This window comes from Lygodium microphyllum, chromosome 8, assembly GCF_053477565.2.
Source record: "Lygodium microphyllum isolate KBCC chromosome 8, Lygodium_microphyllum_v1.1.10, whole genome shotgun sequence".
Lineage (NCBI taxonomy): Eukaryota > Viridiplantae > Streptophyta > Polypodiopsida > Schizaeales > Lygodiaceae > Lygodium > Lygodium microphyllum.
The window spans coordinates 49,899,435-49,920,393 of record NC_141142.1 but is presented as its reverse complement, the minus strand read 5'-3'; the positions used below and the strand labels follow the sequence as shown (position 1 = coordinate 49,920,393).

Sequence of the window (20,959 nt, the reverse complement as noted above, 5' to 3'; positions counted from 1 at the left end):
AATGCCACAACAATGTACGTAGAAACTTCTTAGAAGCATGAATGTTTCTATAAAGCCAATGTGCATCAAAAGATTGCTCATAAGATGTACTTACTACAAGAGTGGCACATCACAAAGGAAGTTTGAAGAGATTAGAGAGTTGGAGTGGGCAATAGCATCAAGTTGGCACTTACGCTTCTAAGATGACCATGACTTTAAGAAAGGGGACATGATAATGTGAGAGGATAAGAGAGCTCTAGCCCCATTAGTATACCCTTGAGGTGGATCCCCAAGACATGATCTCTTGGAACATATGACCACTCCAAATCACCAAAAAGCAACCTTGTCATGCTTAGAGTAGTGCCATGTGTGGTCGCGTTCTAGACTTTGTTCAAGCATGATAACTAAAGATAGCTTCATTTTATGGAAAGGAAGAGGGATAAAGCAGGTGATATGTAAGGCTCAAGTTAGGACATGGCCAATGCCAATTGCCATAGTTGAGCTACTTGCATGTGTGTTGTGGTGAATGACTTTACTCGGAGACACATGGACTTTGGTGAATACACAAAGTACCATAAAAGATGAGGGTACTTCGTTAGCTCTAATAAGTAAACCTGATGTGGGTAGCTATCAGGAATGTGCCTTCTCTCTCACCTCAATGTTGTGTTCTCTATTCTCCATCTTGTTTCTCTCACCTCAATGCTGTGTTCTCTATTCTCCATCTTGTTTCTCTCTCTTCTTCTGCCACCATCTTTGTTGGGGTCCAGGCCTTAATGGTCTTGGGGGAGTTCCTTTTTATTTTCAAAGAGATTGGAGGGGCATATAACATTTCCTTGAATTTATCACCTTTCATTTGAAGGATAATATATTTATAGCCCTTCCCTACAAGGGTAAACCTCCCTTTGGAGGGTGTTGCAATTGTCAAATTTTAGGCTTGTCAATGGTATCCATAGACGATGCTGACTTGTGCATGTGGCTATGCTCTGGACCACACATTCCAACTGACACACACACTAGTCAACTTGTGGTTGGCGAGGCTCTCATTGTAAATGCTTTGAGTACAAGAATGTGTAGCAAGCAACCTTGTGCTAGTGGTTGTCATTGTCTAACTAGGGCCAGTTACACATAAGCCCGAATGTGAACACTTCGGGGTGCAAAATAAAAGGGCATCAAGGTGACATGTTAGTGAATGGTTGGTTCCAATTACGCAAGATGGGCAGATCTGGGCGAGGCATCCCCTTTTCATTTCATTGAAAAAAATTTCATAGAGCTTTTAGCAAGTCTTGATCCCTTGACCTATTAGATGGTAGTCTAAAGGCATGGGCTATTTTCAGGGTAGACAAGGGCCTTTTCCATGTTTGCAATCGGCCTAGGTTTAGACACAAGGAGTTTTTTGACATTTTCCTAAGGTTTGCCCTATAGTGTTCATTATCATGAGAGGCACGCTCTAGGCCACACCCTAGGCCAGTAGCCCCCTACTACCAATCACACCTAGCAAAGTATGCAAACCCATTATGTTGTGTAAAACTTCTTGTGCTAACACGGAGTGTGGCCATGGGGGAAACAGGGCCCTAAAACGGGGTATAAAATGCCAATCAGAGCCACAAGAGGGAGGTTGAAAGCTGTATGCGTTACGCTTTTGCAAGTTTCCCTCCGGCCATCAACCTACTATCGCGGGGCCTCGTCCAAAGGCGTGCTACTGTTAAGGGACACGTGTCAAGGGTTGAAGCGTTAAGCGTTTACGCGCGGCGGGACCCACATCAGTCCTTATCACTTTCTATCTCACACACAGTGACACAGGTCTCTAGACTCTCTCTCTCTGTCTCTCTCTCTCACACTCTCTCTCTTCTGTCTCTGTTCCCGAATCCTAATGCTCTGCAGAGGTATGGAAGAGGGGCAACCCTTGAACCCTGCTCCTGCTGGTGGGCTGATGGGAAAGGATTGGATTTTCTAGGCCTGCGCGCTCTACCGTTTTGAGGAAGAAGACAGGACAACTCTCGCCAGGGCCCCGCCTCAATACAGCTATTAATCAAAAGGAAAACTGAAAGCCTGTGCTTTGGAAAGAAAGAAAGAAAGAGAATAATGTGCTGCTAGTGGCATGGGATCCCTTCCTGTTCAGTGTCCAACTCGTGCGAAAGGATGAGGGCTTACGAGACAGAGAAGCGCAGAAGAGAGAGTCTTGTGGTGCTGGAGAAGAAGAAGAAGAAGAAGAAGAGGAATGGTGCTATGGATGCCTTTTACAAGCTAGCAGCAGCAGCAACAGAGCAAACGGTATGGCCACGGCAAGGGAGGTCTCACGGGCTTTGCTTGGCCAGTGATCTTTGAAAATCCGTGCTATCAGCTATGTGGGTTCTGTGTGGTTTTGTGGGTTCTGTGGATTCGGCCGGCCCTGTTTGCTTCCCTGTTCTTCCCTGTCAGCCATCCTCTGATGTTGCAACGCCTCCCCTTGATGTCCGAGCTTGCAGACACCCTAACCCCCACCCCCTTTTTTGGTCTATTAATAAATTCCAACAGGCTATATAGTCTATCATTGTTTATTATGTCTTTATCTTCCTTCTTCCATCAGAATTCCCACATAGCTTATATAGGCTGCATAGATCTCTGATGGTGCTCTTTTCCCAACAACACACAGACAAGTGTCCTTTCCCCTGAGCATGCCTTGCTTTTGCACCCTCCCCACCCACTTACTCATCCTTCCCACCCACAGTGCCCTAGGAATTTGCACCCCATCATTCATTTTCAACAGTTTCCCCTTCTACAGTGCCCTTCTCATGGTATTTTAACTTGCCCCAACCCTCCCTCGCCCATGTTACACTCCTGCAAGACTGAACCTCTTTTGCTTCAAAGCCTATGGAACTCCCCCCTGCTCACCATAATTTCTCAGATCAGGCCGGGAGTGGCGTGCTGCTTGGCCTTGCCATTTTTCAGAACCTTCGTAATGCAGGTCAGTTCTGATTTCGGAGGCTATAATTGAGTTTTTGTTTTCTTATATCAGGAATACCACATTCGTTTAGCACTGCTTTCAGCAGACGAACATCACAGATGTGGACGTGATCTCCATTTCAATTTCTCTAGGAGAGATATTCACTGTCCCATCTGCCACAGTAGTGGAATCTTCTCATAAATTCTGAAGTGTATCATCAGTCTGAAGCAGAGCAGAGGAGTCCTGAACTTGATTCAACACTCACACGTTTTAGATTTGTCAATCCTGCCTTTTTGCAGAATACATCAGGAGTTTTCATGTGTACAACAGAAATGACTTTCCCTTGACCATCCAGCAAGAATTCCTGCTCAAACCAGGGGCTTTTACCCAAATAAGTCCTCCAATTCCTCTGGCAAGCACTGCCTTAACTGATTTGAAAGCATACTTGGAAATGGTGCAGCGGATTCATGAGAGCGAATGGTGGAAGTGCATCCTGCAATTTTGTTCTAGCTGCCCTGCAGATGCAACAATAACAGTCCCCTTTCTGAGGTGTTGGAATTTGCTGTGTTTTAAAGTATGCCTACTAATCTTACTAACACGAGAAGCATGGCTGCTCTACTGAAGTCTCTTGTTTTGTTTTTATCTGTAGAGATCCTGACTTGCAGGCTATACCATCTTTGGCTGAAGACCTGTGGCGTGTCGAGTTGTACCTGAATTCCCTGTCTGGTATACTTGTACACGAAACACTAGACAACCAGCAGTTTCCAAACTGCAGCCCTCCAGCACCTTTTCCATATCTAAGGGAAGAAGGATACACAGATAATGTAAACCAAGCGAGAGTTACCGAGTCCTGCAAAAAGCAAATGCCTAAGAAGCTGCAGCTTCATTTATGGCAAAAGTGGGGTTCTGACTTGGAACTCGCAAGCCCACGAGTGTCTGATATGTTTGACCTTCCATCACTTAAAAGTAACAATAATGAAGCAAGCACAAATCATGGTGGAGGTATAAACACGACTGAAGGATACACATGCTTTCTTGTTTCCTACATACATGTTAGATAGACCAACCTATTCCTCATTGGGCTTGTCAATACGATGAATGCGTAGAATGTGCTTACTGTTGGATTTATTGCATGCATCATCGTAAAAATTAACATCACTCTGTGTTAATTCTATGTCTTGCAGTCATATCTAGTCCGGCTCTAAGCTCTTTCAGTAGCCAGAATGCGCAATCCTCTTCTTGGGGATCCATAACATTGAGGGAGAGCTCCAATTCAATGGGACAAATGGGTTCTGAGCATTCATTTCTCGATGTCTCATTTGGAGCACCAGCAAAGATCTCTGCTGATGTACCTCAAGCTCCACAATGTGATTACTTCATTGCAGAGAGCCCTTTTACTTCTTTCAAACTGGGGAGTGTGCAGACACCTGATGATAAGGAAAGTCTTGCAGGCTGCTGGAAAAACAGGGCTACATCAGGTAGTATTTTGGAAAGAGGCTCAGTGTCAAATAATTTCAGTTTTCCAGAAGAAGAACCTGCAGAGGAGAGTGATCTGGAATGGGGAGAAACAGGGGGCCATAAGGGGGAAGGAAACTCATCTGCGACCTCCCACAGACCAAGCCATTCTAGAGGTGCCACTGGGAGATCCACAGAGCTCTCTTTTGATGAGGTTTCTCAATACTTTTACATGCCAATTAATAAGGCATCCAAAGAACTAAAAGTGGGTCTCACTGTGCTGAAGAAACGCTGTCGGGTTTTTGGGATTCAGCGCTGGCCACATAGAAAAATGAAGAGTCTTGTTAGCCTGCAGCACAATCTTGAGGTAATCCTTTATCACTGCTTTGAATCATTATCCTTTAAGTCAAAACTTACAGTCATTTGCACTGTGGATTGCTGTGCAGAAACTGGTGAGGCCTTTCTTTGTTTTTGGGTACTTTCTTGATTTCTTAGTCAGAGATTATAGCATGTGCTTGGTTATTTAATATTTTGAGAAGAGCTGGTTGTAAAGGTTAACAAGTATTCTAATGTGAAAACGACAAAGTGTTTAATGGGTCAAGGCCTACTGTCAGTAATCTTTTCCATAACTTGGTCAATAGCTAATGGCAAAGTTTGGCTATGGTTATGAAGCGTAATGCCCGTGGCATTGCAATAATTCTTGGCTCCTTGTTTATTTTTGCTTCTTCACCTACTGGCAATAGGACAGCTGCCAGAAACACATGCTTTAATAATTGGTTAAGTACTACTACACACAGAAATAACTAATGGGAAAGTTTGACTATGGTTACGAAGACTCAATGCCTGTGGCATAACAAAAAATCTTGGCTTACGGGCAATAGGACAGCTGCCGGAAACACATGCTTTAAAAAGTGGTTAAGTTCTATTACACATGGAATGTGTCTCTCAAGTAATTTTGTAACACGACCAGCTTGCTTCATTGCCTTTTGAATACAGTCGCAGTAGGATATCTTATGCTACTTCTAATCATGAACCTACAATGTTTTGGCAACAAGTGGATTGTTGGTAAGGTCAACAGAAGGTCTTCACCCTTACCTTGTACTATAACACGGCTGGAGTTATGTGAAGTAGGCAGCTTGGGCAAGTCTTGTAGGTTTTAATACTTCAGGATGCCCTTGCACTGATTCTCAGGATTGCTTGTGCACTGGCTGTCAAGCATGCCATACGCATCTATCAACTCATAATTATTGTCTTCTAAGCTCATTGTTCAAGCCAAAGGATCATTCAAATGAAGCTGCCACCATGTCTATAACATTAAATTACTCACATGGACATCAACAGCACCCATGGCTAAATGTTCTGGGTGTACGATATGCATGAAATCTATCACCACCGGGGTTCTGAAAACTTGAATCTTTTATTGATGTTAATAGCGTTCAGCATGAATACTATTAGCTCTGTTATTTGCCATAGAATTTTGTTAGTCTAGATTTGTATGTTTTGCTTACTTGTGTTGTTGCATTTGTAACAAGGTGATTTCTTTCTGGTGATGTTGTAGAACTTTGTGATACTACTACATTTTACCTCTACATTGACAAGAACCATTTTGTGTTGGTGATGCCTTGTTTAACCAGTTGTATTCTTTCTGTTTTCCTCTGTTTTATTTGGGTTATCTGTGGATAACACAGTATTCAGGCAAGAAGGATGGGGCCAAGAACACAGACAGGATCCAGAAAACTGTGGAAGAGCTGAAAAAACAAAGGAAAGAGATGGAGGAGAAGCCCTGGATAGAACTTGCTGATCGAACTAAGCGTCTGCGCCAGGCTTGGTTTAAGGTAATCTACAGGGAGAGACGGCAGCAGAAGCATCCCCCTGACACCCCTTCAACTAGCAGCACTCCTGGTACGGATGCTATCCCTGCCCCTCCTATGGATAATCAGACCTCTGTCCAGTCATACTTGCAAGACAGCACTTGCATGGAGACACTCGCCAGAGTTACACCAATAGTGTCATTCTTGCATGATGATGCAAGCAATGGCAGCAGCAACAACAGTTTCAAGTTCAACAAGAACAAGGGCAGCAGTAGCATGGCTTGCTCCTCTTTTCTCGTATGGTCTTCATGACTATTCGAGCTCCCTTCTGTCCAAATTGCAAGCCATGCTTAGCTTTCTTTGTTGCATAGTTTTTTTAAGGGCATCTTATCTGCATTCTTGTGTGTGATTTTGAGCTTGTGAGGACTTCTGATTATTTATGCTACCAGAGTTATACATTTGAGGGTGAAGAAAGATGCCCAAGATTTGTATGTTGGATTACATTTTATCAAGATTGCCGATATTGTATGCTGGACGACTTTTTATGAAGTCCCTGGCCAACTTCTGTCTTTTTTTTTTGGAGAGGCTTGAAATTTCAAAAGATGCCACAAGGGTGTACCCAAGGTTTGAACTCACTCTCCCATGTACATATCCACACACTTCTGTCAGTTTCATGTTATGTCTTATGCAGAAAAATTGTACAATCTCATCTGCATTCTTTTGTGCGACGTTGAGCGTGTGAAGTCCACTGCTTACCTTATGCATGCTACCAGAGATTGACATTTGAGTAAGAAGAAAGATGCCCGATATTTCTATGTTGGAAGACTTTTGAAGTCTCTAGGGCCTAGCCAACTTATGTCAGCTTCAAATTAAATGTTTTATGCAGGACTATTGTACACAGACACACGCACATGCATGCACGTGCAGAGTCACTCACTCACTGTGTGTGTGTGTGTGTGTGTGTGTGTGTGTTATCCAGTGCTGAGGCCACCGGGCTCAAATCTCCCTTTCATTCCCATTTTTCACACAATACACATGCAGATGCATTGCCCAAACCCAGGTTTTGGCTGGCTTCTGGCCCTTGCATGCCTGGGGATGAATGTGACAGGAAAACCATGTTTCTGTGCCCTTTGGAAAACTTTTACTATTTAAGAGCACGTCTCCCTAATGATGTGCCCTAGCAATTGCAATGTTACTTTCAGAAGCATCAGCCTTGTGTTCTCATGGCCTTTGTTATGTTTTCGAGCAATGCTGGCCCTGTTGTCCAGGTCCTTAAACAGCCACCTTTGGAGCGGTCTTCTAATCTTGCAGTTCTGTAGCATTGGTGTTCCTGTGTGAATAACATTCTTTCTCCAGTTACCCAAGGCCATCTTCTCTCTTCAACTTGAGCTTCATGTTGTACAACAATCTCATGCATTACTAGCTTATAATTGAAATAAGATTTATAATTCAGAATAGCAGGAATCATTATTTTCATTTCTATGAATTGAGATAGGAGGGAGAATGAAATAATAGTGAAAAGATTTAACTATTGTGCACCAGGCTGCCCTATGTTGAGAGCATTGCCCATTTTGAGAGAGAGAGAGAGAGAGAGAGAGATTGCACTATTTGCAAAATTTTCACATATCCAACTTACTCCAGTTTACTTGGAGTCCTTTATCAAAGCTTAAACAAGCAAGGCAAACCATTACCTAAGCATACCCTTACTAGCAATGCCATTGAGTTGCTTTGCACTACATAAGTAATCGTAATATTCCGTTGTTAACTGGGTAATCATCTTGTAAGCTATGATGTTACCTTCTACGAATTCAGGATTTTTTGAGACAGTTTATGCCTACCCTCGGCTGTGCTCTATAAGCTAGGCTTTTGAGAGTTCCTCATGTTGTTTAGTTGATAGAATTCTATGGTGATCTCCTTGGACTAAGTTGAAAAAAAAGTAAAATGCAGAGAATTGAGCTTAGAAGAATTCACATTGGATAGCTGAAACTTGTTTGGGACAATATATCAATGTATATGCAGAGGTATTAACCCATTACTCAAAATTGAAAAGCTAGACTGATGCCCATGATTAGCCTCTTGCTCTTACTTTGATGTAGCAATTACATGCGAAAAGATTTTATTACATTGAAATAATATCAGGAGTTACAAAAGTGGGTCATATTAGCTCAGAACATTAGTCAGCTTAGCCTTGTGCTCTTTATCTAATTTACCTATCATGCCAGCCATGCGTCAATACTTGTTCACTTTGCACACTACTTTTTGGTAGTTCACCTATTCCCTTGACACCTTCAAAAACGAGTCTTAAGTTTGGCCTCCCATTATGTGCTCTTAGAGATGTTCAACAAACTGGACTCTTTTCTAGAAGCTTAGGTTCTCCTTCAACACCTATAACAAGGTCCCAATACCCTTTACTAATAGGAAAATTTCCATGTAGAATTTCCATATTGCATAGTTATTATTGTCCGGCTTCTCACCCACTATGTATGTAATATCAAGCCTTGTGTCATACGCTCCCATGTTTGTTAGACTCGTGAGGTTTAAAGTGTAATTCTACCTCCTTTATTTGTTTGTGCTCCACAAGACAAGTGATATTTGCAAAACTATCACGAAAGTAAGTTCCCTATAAGGTGGTCATGAGATCATTTATCACCTAATACCACCTAATACCATAGTATTGTATCAAAAGTAAGCCTATAGGCCTCATGCAACATTATTGACTTTTTGGTTAGATTGAATTATATCAAGTTCTAAGTGCAAGTTTTCATACTATACTATTTGTACCTTATAGGCTCCAACAAGCATTTATTAGGCCATAATTTAAAGGAAGTACTCTCTATCATTAAGAAAAAAAGGAATTAAGATCTCTACAAGGTCTTCATATGATTCATGAAAACACAAGGATTAAGATTTGACACATAATTTCTTGAGCCTAGAGATGTATATTGAGGTTTGACACATAACTTGATTAAGAAATTTAAAAAAGAATAAGATAACTCATAACATGCAAAAACATATCTACATCATAGTATTCACTGTTTTGAGAAAAATTAAGGAATATCGTTAACCAACTATTTAAATTCGAAAACACTTAATTTTTCTATCAATTTCTTTATTCTACTTAAAAATGGCACTTGAATGAGTTCCCAAATTCTTAAATGGGTCTTAAGTGCACAAAGGCATCATAGATGGTCACTTCAATGCTATAAACACCACTTACAAGGTCTTATAATCACAATGATTGTGACCCACACAAGTTAGACTAGAGTGGCACAAATAAACATATAGAGATGTCAAAGGAGTGCAAGTAGCTTACTGTGTGAAGGTAGGATGGAAAGACACACAGAGATGTTAATGGAAATGGAATAGTTGAGTGTGAAGGGAGAGTGCATATACATAGATAGATTGGTTGTGAGCAAGAGGGGCCAAGGTAGTTTATGGTGTTAGGTAAGTTAGATAGACATAGAGAAGAAGTCATAGTAAAGGTATAACAAGGTAGTGGAATGAAGAAGAATAGCTTAGAGAGAAGAGATGCCTAAGGATTTCTCGATTTTAAAATTTTCATTTTTACCTCCAAAAAATTTCTAAAAAACACAAGTTTGTTTCTTGACCAAAATCTAAAATATAAAATCTCTAAAAAATATTAAAAGAAAATCATGAGATTTTAATTTTCTTATTTTTTATGAAAAAATAAATGACTCCATATCTACTAATCATTTTGCTCATGAAATTTTATTTTTTAAATTTTCAATTAAAAAAAATTACTATATATCTACTAATCACTTCACATTGAAAATCAAGTGCCACACTCCCATAACTAAGCTTTGTCTGAATATAAGAGTTGGTTGAAAAGGGGCTTATGCAATCTATATGACATTAGTGGCTTAGATGTATCCATGGAGTTTGGGTTTGAGAAACAATTTGTTATTCTTAGATGCTATACTATTTGTGTTGCTTAGCCATTCATTTACTTAGCTTCAAGTGAATGGTGTAATCTAATGGGTTTAGAGTTCTTTGGTGCTTGGCTTTTGGGTGGTTCTCAATATCTCTCTTTTTTTTAAAGCCTCACATTATTATACATGTTACTATTGCTATTCCTACCCTAGTGTGTTACTATGCCTATTTTCATAAAGTTATATTTAAGTGTTGGTGGTAGCATCATTTGAAAAAGTTTCTTTGGTAGCATTGCTTCCATAATCTCATTATTAACTTGATAAAGCTATATGATATTAGTGGCTTGTTGAGGGTTGATATGACTGTTTTTGGTTGTTTTTTGTATGATTTGGATGATAATTGATTGTTTTGAAAGTGTTTGAGAGGTTTTTGGATAAGGTTGAATAGTTTGAGAAGCTCATGATGTTTTCCAATGGAGATATGATGTCCTGATAGGTTTTGTTGAGTGCATTATTGTTTCGGATTGGTTCTATTGAGCTTCTATTTTGTTTTGTTTTGTTTCTGTATAAGAGGATGGAATGATAACTAATGGATTTTGAGAGTGTCTAGAAGTTTATTGAAGGATTTTTGATGGTTTTGAATGGTTTTAGTTGAGGCTAAATGCTTTTTTGATGACTTTTTGTTGACCCTCTATTGACCATCTGTAGAGCCTCTATTTTTGTTCTATTTTTGCTATGTATACCTCTTTAGGTGTTTTGTGGGATGAATGTGTAGCTTGGAGAAGTTTTATAATCTTTGAAAGAGATAAATACAAGTTTAAAATAGCTCAAAGGAGTGGAAGAAGTAGATGCTAAAGACTCAATGAAGACTGAAGTGACAACGACATTGTTGAGATTTGAAAGGACACTGTAGTGGCTCTAGTGACCTTTCATGTCAGATATACCTCTTGGGATATAGAAAACTACTTCTTATGCAATCATTATTCTTGTGTATAGGGTTTCTTTTTTTTTAAATTGCAAACAATTTTTGAGTATACATGCTCAAGGTTTGGTTTGGTTTGGTTCTTGTTTCTTGTTTCTTATAATTTCTTGTTTGTGCTAATTTGGTTTTGTCATATCCTTATTAGTAACCCTAAGAACCATTGAGTGCTGACCTTTGCCTTGTGAAATAAAACTTTTCTAATTGTTTTTTTTCACCCTTTAGGAATTTACTATGGCTATTGTTGGACTTGTTGGCCTAGCTCTTAGTTGTGTTTTGCCTTTGATTTCTATTGGTGTCTAAAATTGTTCTAGGTCACACTTGGAATGATTGTAGGTGCACCATATTCCATTTAGCTATATAATTATGTAGTAAAATTTAGAATTTAGTGGTATGAAATTGAATTATATACTTGATCTCCCCTTAGCATGAGTATGGCTACAAATTCTTATGGCTATTCAGAGTGTCTATCATAAGATAGTTTGGTCATCTAATTGTTATGATGCGATGATCATTGGTGAATGCTAAATATTTGAAGGTGGATAAAAATTATTGTAGCCCCCTTTTTGTGATGCATATGAAACTATTCTTGATAAACTAATTGTTATGGTTATTGTTGAGCTACTTTGTGTGTACATATTGAACCCATCTATTTATTGTGGGATGTAACTTCATGAGTTAACTTTATAATTTTTTCAAGATTTGCAATATGAAAAATGTGTGTTCAAAAATTTTTGGGATTCTCTTCAATATGATGTCAATCTCCTTATATTTCATGTCGTGGGGTAAACTTGGAAGCTTGTCCTTGATAAGCAGATAGTGTACATAGACTCGTATATTTTGGATATATTGACAAGTTGGAAAGATGATGTGACACATCTTCAAATGCTTACAAATAGTGATGGTGGATCAAGTGTGCTTAGATTTTTGGCCTATGATTGAGTGAGTTTAAGCCAATAAGAATCTCAATTACAATAGCAAATTACATTGTTAAGTCCTTACCCCCTTCCTTGGATATCAAGATATATGAGCATGTCAATAACTAGCTAATTCCCTTGAAGCTTGAACTTGAGGAAAAGTTTAAACATTATACCCCTATATTACATGACTTGATCTTAAATACCTATGCAACTCAAGTGCCTAGTTTGTATTTCATGTGCAAGTATAGAAGAAAACTCTTAGTTCTAATATAAATTTGTTCTTAATTGTAATTTTGAAATATTTGTGATAGTGTGCTTATTAATTGGATTATTTTATTTTCCATAATACTAATATATAAGGTGTCTCATTTTCATAGGTTAAAGACATTGAAGAGGGAGACTTAGAAATCAATAGAAGTGAGTGAAATGATTTTTACTAAGGGTGGTGTATGATACATATCATCTTAGGTCATAGAACTTGCACTTTGCAATCCAAATTATGGGAGCTTTGACTTCCCATATGTTATATACAAGCCAAACCTTGGCTTCGAAAACCTTATCTATATTCATGTACATAGTGAATGTGAAGACAATACCATTTGTCCTTTCAACATTTTGTTGTGTCAACTATATATCTTATTGTGTGTTCTCTTTCGTAATTTTTGGGTTTGATTTATGAAAATAATGCCCATCAAACACCATTTGGGCAAATAAAAAATGTAGGGAACTAATAGTTTTAGAACTATGAATGTAGCAAAGTTTTGCAATCAATAACTCCTTGTTTTTCTCTCTATGGCTAGCTTATTTACCATCCCATTACATATTGCATGAAAACAAGATTTCTTGGTGCATATATATGCACATTTATAAATCCTTAACATTTTTAGTGCTTTAGTGTTTAAAAGCATGGGTAACTTTGTGCTTTATATTCATAGTATACACATGTAATTTAACACAAGTTTCTTAACATGGTAACTTATATGACTATAGATGCACCTGTAAGTTTTTTTTTTTGGTAGTTTAGAAATCATGTCAATATGGTAAGCTATGGTCATAATTACTTGTAATAGGAGGTCATAAAGAGAAAATAGATTAACTATCAACTTATGGGTGAGCATTGTCATAGTTGCGTGGTGGGGAGACTCACTTAAGCTATTGTTCGACGAACACACACAATACATGCAAGAAGGAGCTCACTTAAGGATACAAAAAGAGACATGGAGGCCAAAACCTTTTCTTGCTAGTTTTTCATCCTTCTTTCTCACACAACATAATGTAAAAAAATTATAGATAAGATACAATATAAAGAAAAGTGGCCCATTAAGTAAAACAATGCATAAATATCTATACTAATTGATTGGCACTATAACTATGCTAGTTGTAGGTAGGTGTATTTAACCAAATATAATAAGTAATAAGTCAAGGGCCATATGGGGATCATAATGACCACTTATGTGCTATGTGTAGATGTACCGTCCCATCTAACCAAGTAATCCATCATCAATATTCTCACATGTTGAGCTTGCCATCTCAACAAGCATCTCTAGAACCATAGAGGATACAAACTTCAAAAGAATATAAACTTCAAAAGGGAAAGGAGATTAAACCATCAAGTCAAGGGTGAGCATCTCTAAAACTAGAAAGAATGCAAATTTCAAAAATAAAAAAGACATATAAAAAAAGAGAGATAGAGTCATTTAGAAATCCATTAAACGCTTAACAAACAAACCAATAATCGAGAACATTTCCATCTAGCAACTCATTGACAAGATAGTAAGGTTAGGATAATGAGAAACAAACCAACGGGCAGCTTTCTACTAGGATGATGAATAAAAGATTCAAGAAGAATGTCCAACAAGACATGCAAGCATCCATCCAAAACTTTGAAAATACCACAGAGTTTGATATTAGTTGATTAATGAAAGAGTCCATAGGTAACAAATTACAAAATCTCAAGAACCAAAGTAACAACATCCTCAGTTGGTTGTTAGAATCTCATTAGAATTAACTGTAGCCACTCAAAGAGAAATTTTGGGAATGCAAGAGAGATTAACATGAACCAACCACTAGAAATGATTGACTATTAGAACTGAAATCAACATGAGCACATGCCAAACAACTATATAGAAAAGCAACAAACACCCCAAGAAGATAAGCCTACACTAACCTAAGATGAATTGAGTGTAGCATTAATCATATAAATCCAAACTTCCCTAAATGTTAGGTATCCAATACCACAATATTTGATTTATGGATCTATAGGATCAAATACTTTGATTAGAAAGGGCAATGCCACAAATATTAACCCTAATCATAAAGAGATAATACTACTATATTCCTTAGGGTCAAACTTATCACTAAAAGAGAGCATATTACGAACTCTTTCATCAATGAAGGTTCAAATTTTAATAAGGTAGGTCTCAAGGGTCTCATCTAATTGCACTTAGAGTTCTAGCCTGACTTGAAGAGCCCGAACTTTTTCTCTATGGAGATCCAAGTGAGCTTTGCACATAATTTTTCTAAGACACTCAAGCTACCTAGTATACTTTATAGTAAGCTACACTCCCATGGGTATGCAAGATGGACTCTTGTTAATAGTAAATATGGAAGGCAAAGGAAAAGTTTAGGAAATTCAAAATAATAAAAGTGTAAGTACTGAATTTAGTTATGAAAGGATATTATTTTTGGATATTTAGTGTATATTTTTAGGTACTTATATTATTTTAATACCTCCGGGACATATGCTTATCATGGCTATATTATTTTGTGAGAGCCATACTCACTTCCATGCACATTGTATTTATGACCTGCAATTATATTTGTCACATGTACAATTGTTGTGTGGGTTGCATAAATGTATTTGTAATCAAAATAGCATATGTTAGGTGGACTTAGGCTAAGGACAAAGAATGCAATACGAAAGGATGAGTGTAGATGTCACAAAGTGGATAGGATGCCCAACAGATGGCACAAAGCTTAACTCAAAAGGATCCAAACCCTAAAATGCAAAATGGGGCACGAAACTGGTTCACAATTGTGAAAATCCTAAAATGCAAAAGGGTGTAAATTCTAATACAAACAAGGTGCCAACTTAGAGAAATGACATGACCCTAACCCTAATCTTGGTTTATATAAGGGTAGGAGGTCTAAGTTGTATTTAAGATTTTGGTGCATCCATGCTATAGAAGCTCTATTCTATAACCTTATCTCCATTGTTGAGAGTGAGGGAGAGAGAGTGTGAGAGTTTTCTTGAGTGAGGGACTAAGGAAATGTAAAAATATGCATCTTCTTGCTTTTGTTCTTCTTCTTACCATCCATGGTAAGAGAGTTGAGCTTGAAGTTATATGTAAGATTGTGAGAGTATGAGAGATCGAGGGATCTAGCATAATGAAGCTCTTCTCCATCCTCTTTCTCTCCTTCTTCTCTATATTCTTCTCTTGATATTTGCATAGTTGGTATTACTGCAAAAAAGTGATGGCATCGAGTGGTATTTCTTGGGTCATGGAAGCATCTTTAAGGCTTCCAGATTTAAGATTACAATGTGCAAAGGTAAGCTAGGTGAGTTTACCACATGTTGAAGCTAGTCTTGTGTTTTTGCTTTCTTTGGATAGAGAGAAGGATATGTGCTTAGTTAAAGCACAGTGTTGAGAAGACAAGGTGAGAGATTGAAACCAAAGTGAGTTGTAGCTTCTCAAACAATAGAATTTTGTTCAATTTCTTGATAGCTCTACATTTAGCACAACATTTTGGTTCCCATTTTGGGACAAATGATGATGCAACCACCAATATTTTCACACTTCTACCATGTGGCAAAATAGGAGGCTTGTCCATTTGATTATGGATGCAATAGATGGGGCATTAATTGTCAGATTCATGACCTGTATACTTCAAAATACATGTGACTAGTTTAGGAAGGTTGAATCCATACATACTAGTAAAAAATATTGATTTTTTACCATATAAGAGAATACAAAATTCAAACTAAAAAACATCATAAAACTCAAAAACACATAAAGCAACAACAAAAAAATGTGTAAGGAAAAAGGCAAAACGTTGTCAAGCTAATCTGTGTGTATGCCAGGAAGACACCGGTCTCTAGCTATGGAAGTGAATAAGAGTAGTAATGGATGGATAGATATATATGATGTTAGAGAGATTCTTAAGAGAGGATTAATGGTAGTAAGAGATTAGATAGATTCTTTTATGAGAGAAGAGATGATGATAGAGATTACATAGAGTAAAGACTAACGTGAGATGAAACAATATACATACAAGAGAATCAGAGCCTCAGAGTATCCCCAAACCAATCCTTAATTAAGAAAACATGTTTACAATGAGTCTCCCCTTCACTGTGTTCTGTTCCACCTTATTACACCCAAAAACTTGTGGCAAACACAAGCTCTACTCTACTACTCATACGACAAATCTACTAGTTCCGTTGGCTCCAAAAGGAGGGTAAAACCCCATGACACCTGATCAAAATTCTCTTGGATCACTCCTTCTCCTTCCTCATCATTCGAAGTGTTGTGTGTTACCTGAAAATTGTGATCGCGTCTGACTTTTTTTGCATGAAATCTTCAAAACTAGATGAAAAAACCACTTTCTTTTTACATGATATCCTATTCTAGAAGCTTTCTATACCTTTTAATGATATTTACAAGAAATAATGTTCAAAATATCAAAAAAGGCTAAAATTATCTAAAAATCTTGTAATTTTGAACCATCCATTCTATGGACACTAATACTAATGACTAATATGATATTGAATCTCTAGATTAATAAGAAAGTTGGATGATGATATACTCGAGGGATTTTCACACTACGTCTGCACAATGGCACAACTTTCAATCTCTTTGAACCTATACATCCTTTGGTATATGCCAACTATGCATCCACTCGGGTCAAACACCCATATCATCAACTTTTCACTCATCATGCACATAAGTGGGTATCCCCCTAGATCATAGATTAAAATGACTAGCATTTGCACAACTCTAACACCATACCAAGAACCCACTTTAGGGTCATCAGGCCTTGGGTGCACATTATATACTAGAGGTTGTTGAATCTCCATATATATGCTATCAGTGCACCCATCAACAAATACATAACAACATGCATACTCTATTAGAGTCTAGCGCATGGAAAGCTGCTTATACTAACAATGTGTACTGCATCAAATTGAGGCTCACTTGCATTGAATACATGTTGACCATCACGGAAAATATGAAATAGTCAATATCTTGAAGTATATTTGAATTCCCTATCAAGGCATCTGACAAGGAACTCTAAACATTTTCTAGCTATGGAGTATCAAGTCACCAATCCCCCTCTAAGTCCCTACATTAGGTAAAACATGATCTTCATAAGCCTCTTCATACACACTAAGAAAATCTACATATGCAATGGCTGACTCTTCCACTACAAGCTCTTCCAAGGCATCCATGATATGACTAGTCAACATATCAATAGTATCTACTATATCTAGTAGTATATGAGGTTCATAGGCTTCCTCATAAGCACTCAAAAAATGTACATATGCATTTTCCCTATCATATGCTTTAGACTCATTCAAGACATCATCTGCATGGGTACTCACAACATCAAAAGTATCTACATAAACATCATTTGAGTGGTGACTTAAAGCATCCATAGTAACTATAGAGACCTCATTGGTATGGCAACTCAAAGCATCACTAGCATAAGTATCTTCAATAAGGCAAATCATAATCATTGTACTCTGAGCATAGGCACTTACTGCATAAGTGCTCAATTCCTTAGTACGTGCATCAAAACCATCCATAGTTGGTTGTTGCTTAGTCTCGGTAGCAAGTAGTAAATCTTGAGAAAAAGTTTTTACTTCCTCTATACATTTATCATTCTCTGGTTGCATTTGTATCCTTAATTCCTCCTCTTTCCACATCTCAAGTGCCTCCTCTATTTGTCTTCTTGCTTCTTCCTCATTCCACCTTCTCTATTCTTCCTCCTCTTGCTTCTTAGATTGTTGTTGTTGATACTTATATGCTACAATAAGTCTATTGCATACATACTTAAATTTTTTCCAAGATCCATAAGTGACATAACTTACATATCCAAGCTCACTCATCTCTCCACTGACGTCTAGCACTTGTTGTATCTTTTGCATATAAAGCATATGCTCATCCTTAGACATGTAACCAAAAGTAACATTCCAACTTCATCATCTATGTATCTAAACTCAAGTAGATTTTTTGAAATTACTCCATAACCTACTCTATATCTTGTCCCGAAAGTATATGTGCATCTACATCCATACTTGCATCCATACTTGACTCTTCACCATGGCCTTCATGTTGGATTCACGAAAAAGATGTCAAGATAATCTACACATATGCCGAGAAGACATCGGGTCTTTGGCTATGGGAGCGAATAAGAGTAGTAATAATGGATGGATAGATGCATATGATGTTAGAGGGAGTCTTAAGCACAGATTAACGATAATAAGAGATTAGGTAGATTCTTCTATGAGAGCAGAGATGATAATAGAGATAACATAGAGTAAAGACCAAGGAGATATGAAACAATATACATACAAAGATAAGAGGCTCAAAGTATCCCAAAACCAATGCTTGATTAAGAAAGCATGTTTACAATGAGTCTCCCCTTCATTGTGTCCTATTTCATCCTATTATACCCAAAAACTTGCACCAAATACAAGATTCTACTCTATTGCTCAGATGGAAAATCTAATGGTTCCATTGGCTCTAAAAGGGGGGAAAAACCTTAGGACATCTACTCAAAATTCTCTCAGATCACTCCTCCTTCCTCACTGTCCTCCAAAGTGTTGCTTATTCTTTGAAAATTGTGATCATGTCTGCCACGAATTCGAGAGCCCTTTTTTTTGCATGAGATCTCCAAAACTGGCTAAAAATGCCACTTAATTTTTGCATGATACCCTATTCTAGAAGTTTTCTATACGTTTTAAGGATATTTACAGGAAATAATTATTTTCAAAATATAAAAAATAGGCTAAAATTATCTAACGGTCTTGTAATTTTGAACCATCCATACAATGGACAGTAACACTAATGATTAATATGATATTGACTCTCTAGATTAATAAGAAAGCCAAATGATGATGTACTTTAGGGTTTTTCACAATGTGTCCCCGTAGTGGCACGATAACATCAAATCAAAATTGAAACTTTTATTACTTAAACAAATCACATGACATTATTGGGGATTGAAGATATATCTTGCTTTTCTTACTGTATTTTCATTGAAGAAAAAATAGTACAAAAATACAAAATAAAAAAATGCAAAACTCAAATACTCAACTCTTTTTACTTGAACAATCCATGTGTCAATATTGTAAATATATCTTACTTGTTATGGGTGATTGATTGTGTCTTAAAGAAATAAAAGTGAGAAAAACTCAAAAAATGCATCAAATTTCAAAATCACAAAACAAAAGCACAAAACTCAAAAATCAAGCATGTCTTACTTAAATAATTTGAGTGACATTAGTTAATTCACACTAGTTTACTTACACCATTCATTCACACTCACAAGTTTAGTTGTACTAGCTCATTCACACCCACTCACTCCTATCAAACTAGTTTCATTGCATTAGTCTCCTTGCACTTAGTTTTTTAACACTAGTTCCTTCATGGTAGTTTCTTTACACTTAATTCACTCATACGATGTTCACTTAGCTCATTCGTATACACATAATTCATACTTAGCTCATTTGCACCTAGATCATTCATATAAAGATCATTTGCAAAAATATTATTAGCAACTAAATCATTCATAGATTTACATTTGAGTCTCTTTCTCTCTTTTTTTAATTTTGATGAGCTTGGGCTATCATCAATGGAGGTGGTTGTGCAAGTCTTTTAGGCAACTAAATCCAATAATTTCTTGTATAAAATCCTTGAGTACATGCAATGCTTTGGGAACTTTCCTTAGAGAAGAGACATTTAGCAGTGATTAGCTTGATGTTTGGCAAGCTCAAGTGTATGCAATGTGCTACATAGTTCACTTTACATTGAGTTATTCACTTCCAAGTGGTATTTTCTTCCCCATATTCTCTCAAATTGGAAGCACATGGAATAAAATGGGTATGATTTTAGTCCCTAAATTCAAGAGAAAATTTCATATTCTTAGGAGAAAGCACACAAAAAAAAAAAGGTATGCATTTAGTCTCTACATTTAAGAGAATTTTTCAATTTTCCAGGAAAGAATATTGTGATCCTCCATATGGTTTGACAATTGCATTTCTTAGGAGTAGTTCAACTTGACCGTACATTATAAGTCAACATGTTACAATCCGAACCTTCATTGATGAGAGCATCAACTACGAGCTCTTGCTTGGTAGCTAGTTTGACCCTAAGGTACATTGGAGGTATTAGCCGTTTATCTTTCAGGTCAATGTTTTTGCCTTTGATCTTTCAAATGTTATGCTAACTAGACTAGGTTAGGATGTTACTAGACACCTTATGTATCAAGCAATTATGATACATGTGAGAGATGCCACACTCCATGCAACTTTGGTCAATCTTTTGGATTTATCTATCTCCATCTTGTCTACTAGTTGTGTATCTGGCCTTTCTGCTACTATCTCTATGGCGGTGTATGCTCTTAGTTGACTCCTAAGGTCTCACGATGTTGCACAGGATTCGAGCAAGGGTTTGTGAAAGTTGCTCGCCGCAGGGATGCTTTGCGATGGGAGAACTCAACATAAAATATTTATCTAGAAGAATTTTAGATGAATGAGAAAACAAATGCTTTGATTAAAGATATAGATAAGATACAAGATCAAAAGGTTATCGGATAAGATCAAAAGACATATGAATAGCTCAAGATGGAACTTGCGATGACAAATTGATTATTGGTACGAATCTAGGTCGCAAAGACGATAAGGTCGTTGTTTGTAAGAGAAGAGAAGAAGGTGGAAAGTGAGAATTTGATGGAGAGATCTTTAAGGAAGGCGAGGAGCTCAAAGATCGAACTCAAGCCAC

At 37.5% G+C, this 20,959-nt stretch overlaps 1 protein-coding gene across 1 annotated transcript; it reads left to right on the top strand.

Annotated features, from left to right (window-relative positions):
- Positions 1 to 1,824: 1,824 nt before the first annotated feature.
- Positions 1,825 to 6,803, top strand: LOC148032264 (uncharacterized). The gene is made up of 5 exons (XM_087682913.1): positions 1,825 to 2,923; positions 3,202 to 3,451; positions 3,552 to 3,904; positions 4,087 to 4,724; positions 6,046 to 6,803. The coding sequence occupies exons 1-5, from the start codon at positions 2,830 to 2,832 to the stop codon at positions 6,478 to 6,480; spliced, it is 1,770 nt and encodes a 589-aa protein (XP_087539039.1). The 5' UTR covers positions 1,825 to 2,829; the 3' UTR covers positions 6,481 to 6,803.
- Positions 6,804 to 20,959: the final 14,156 nt, after the last annotated feature.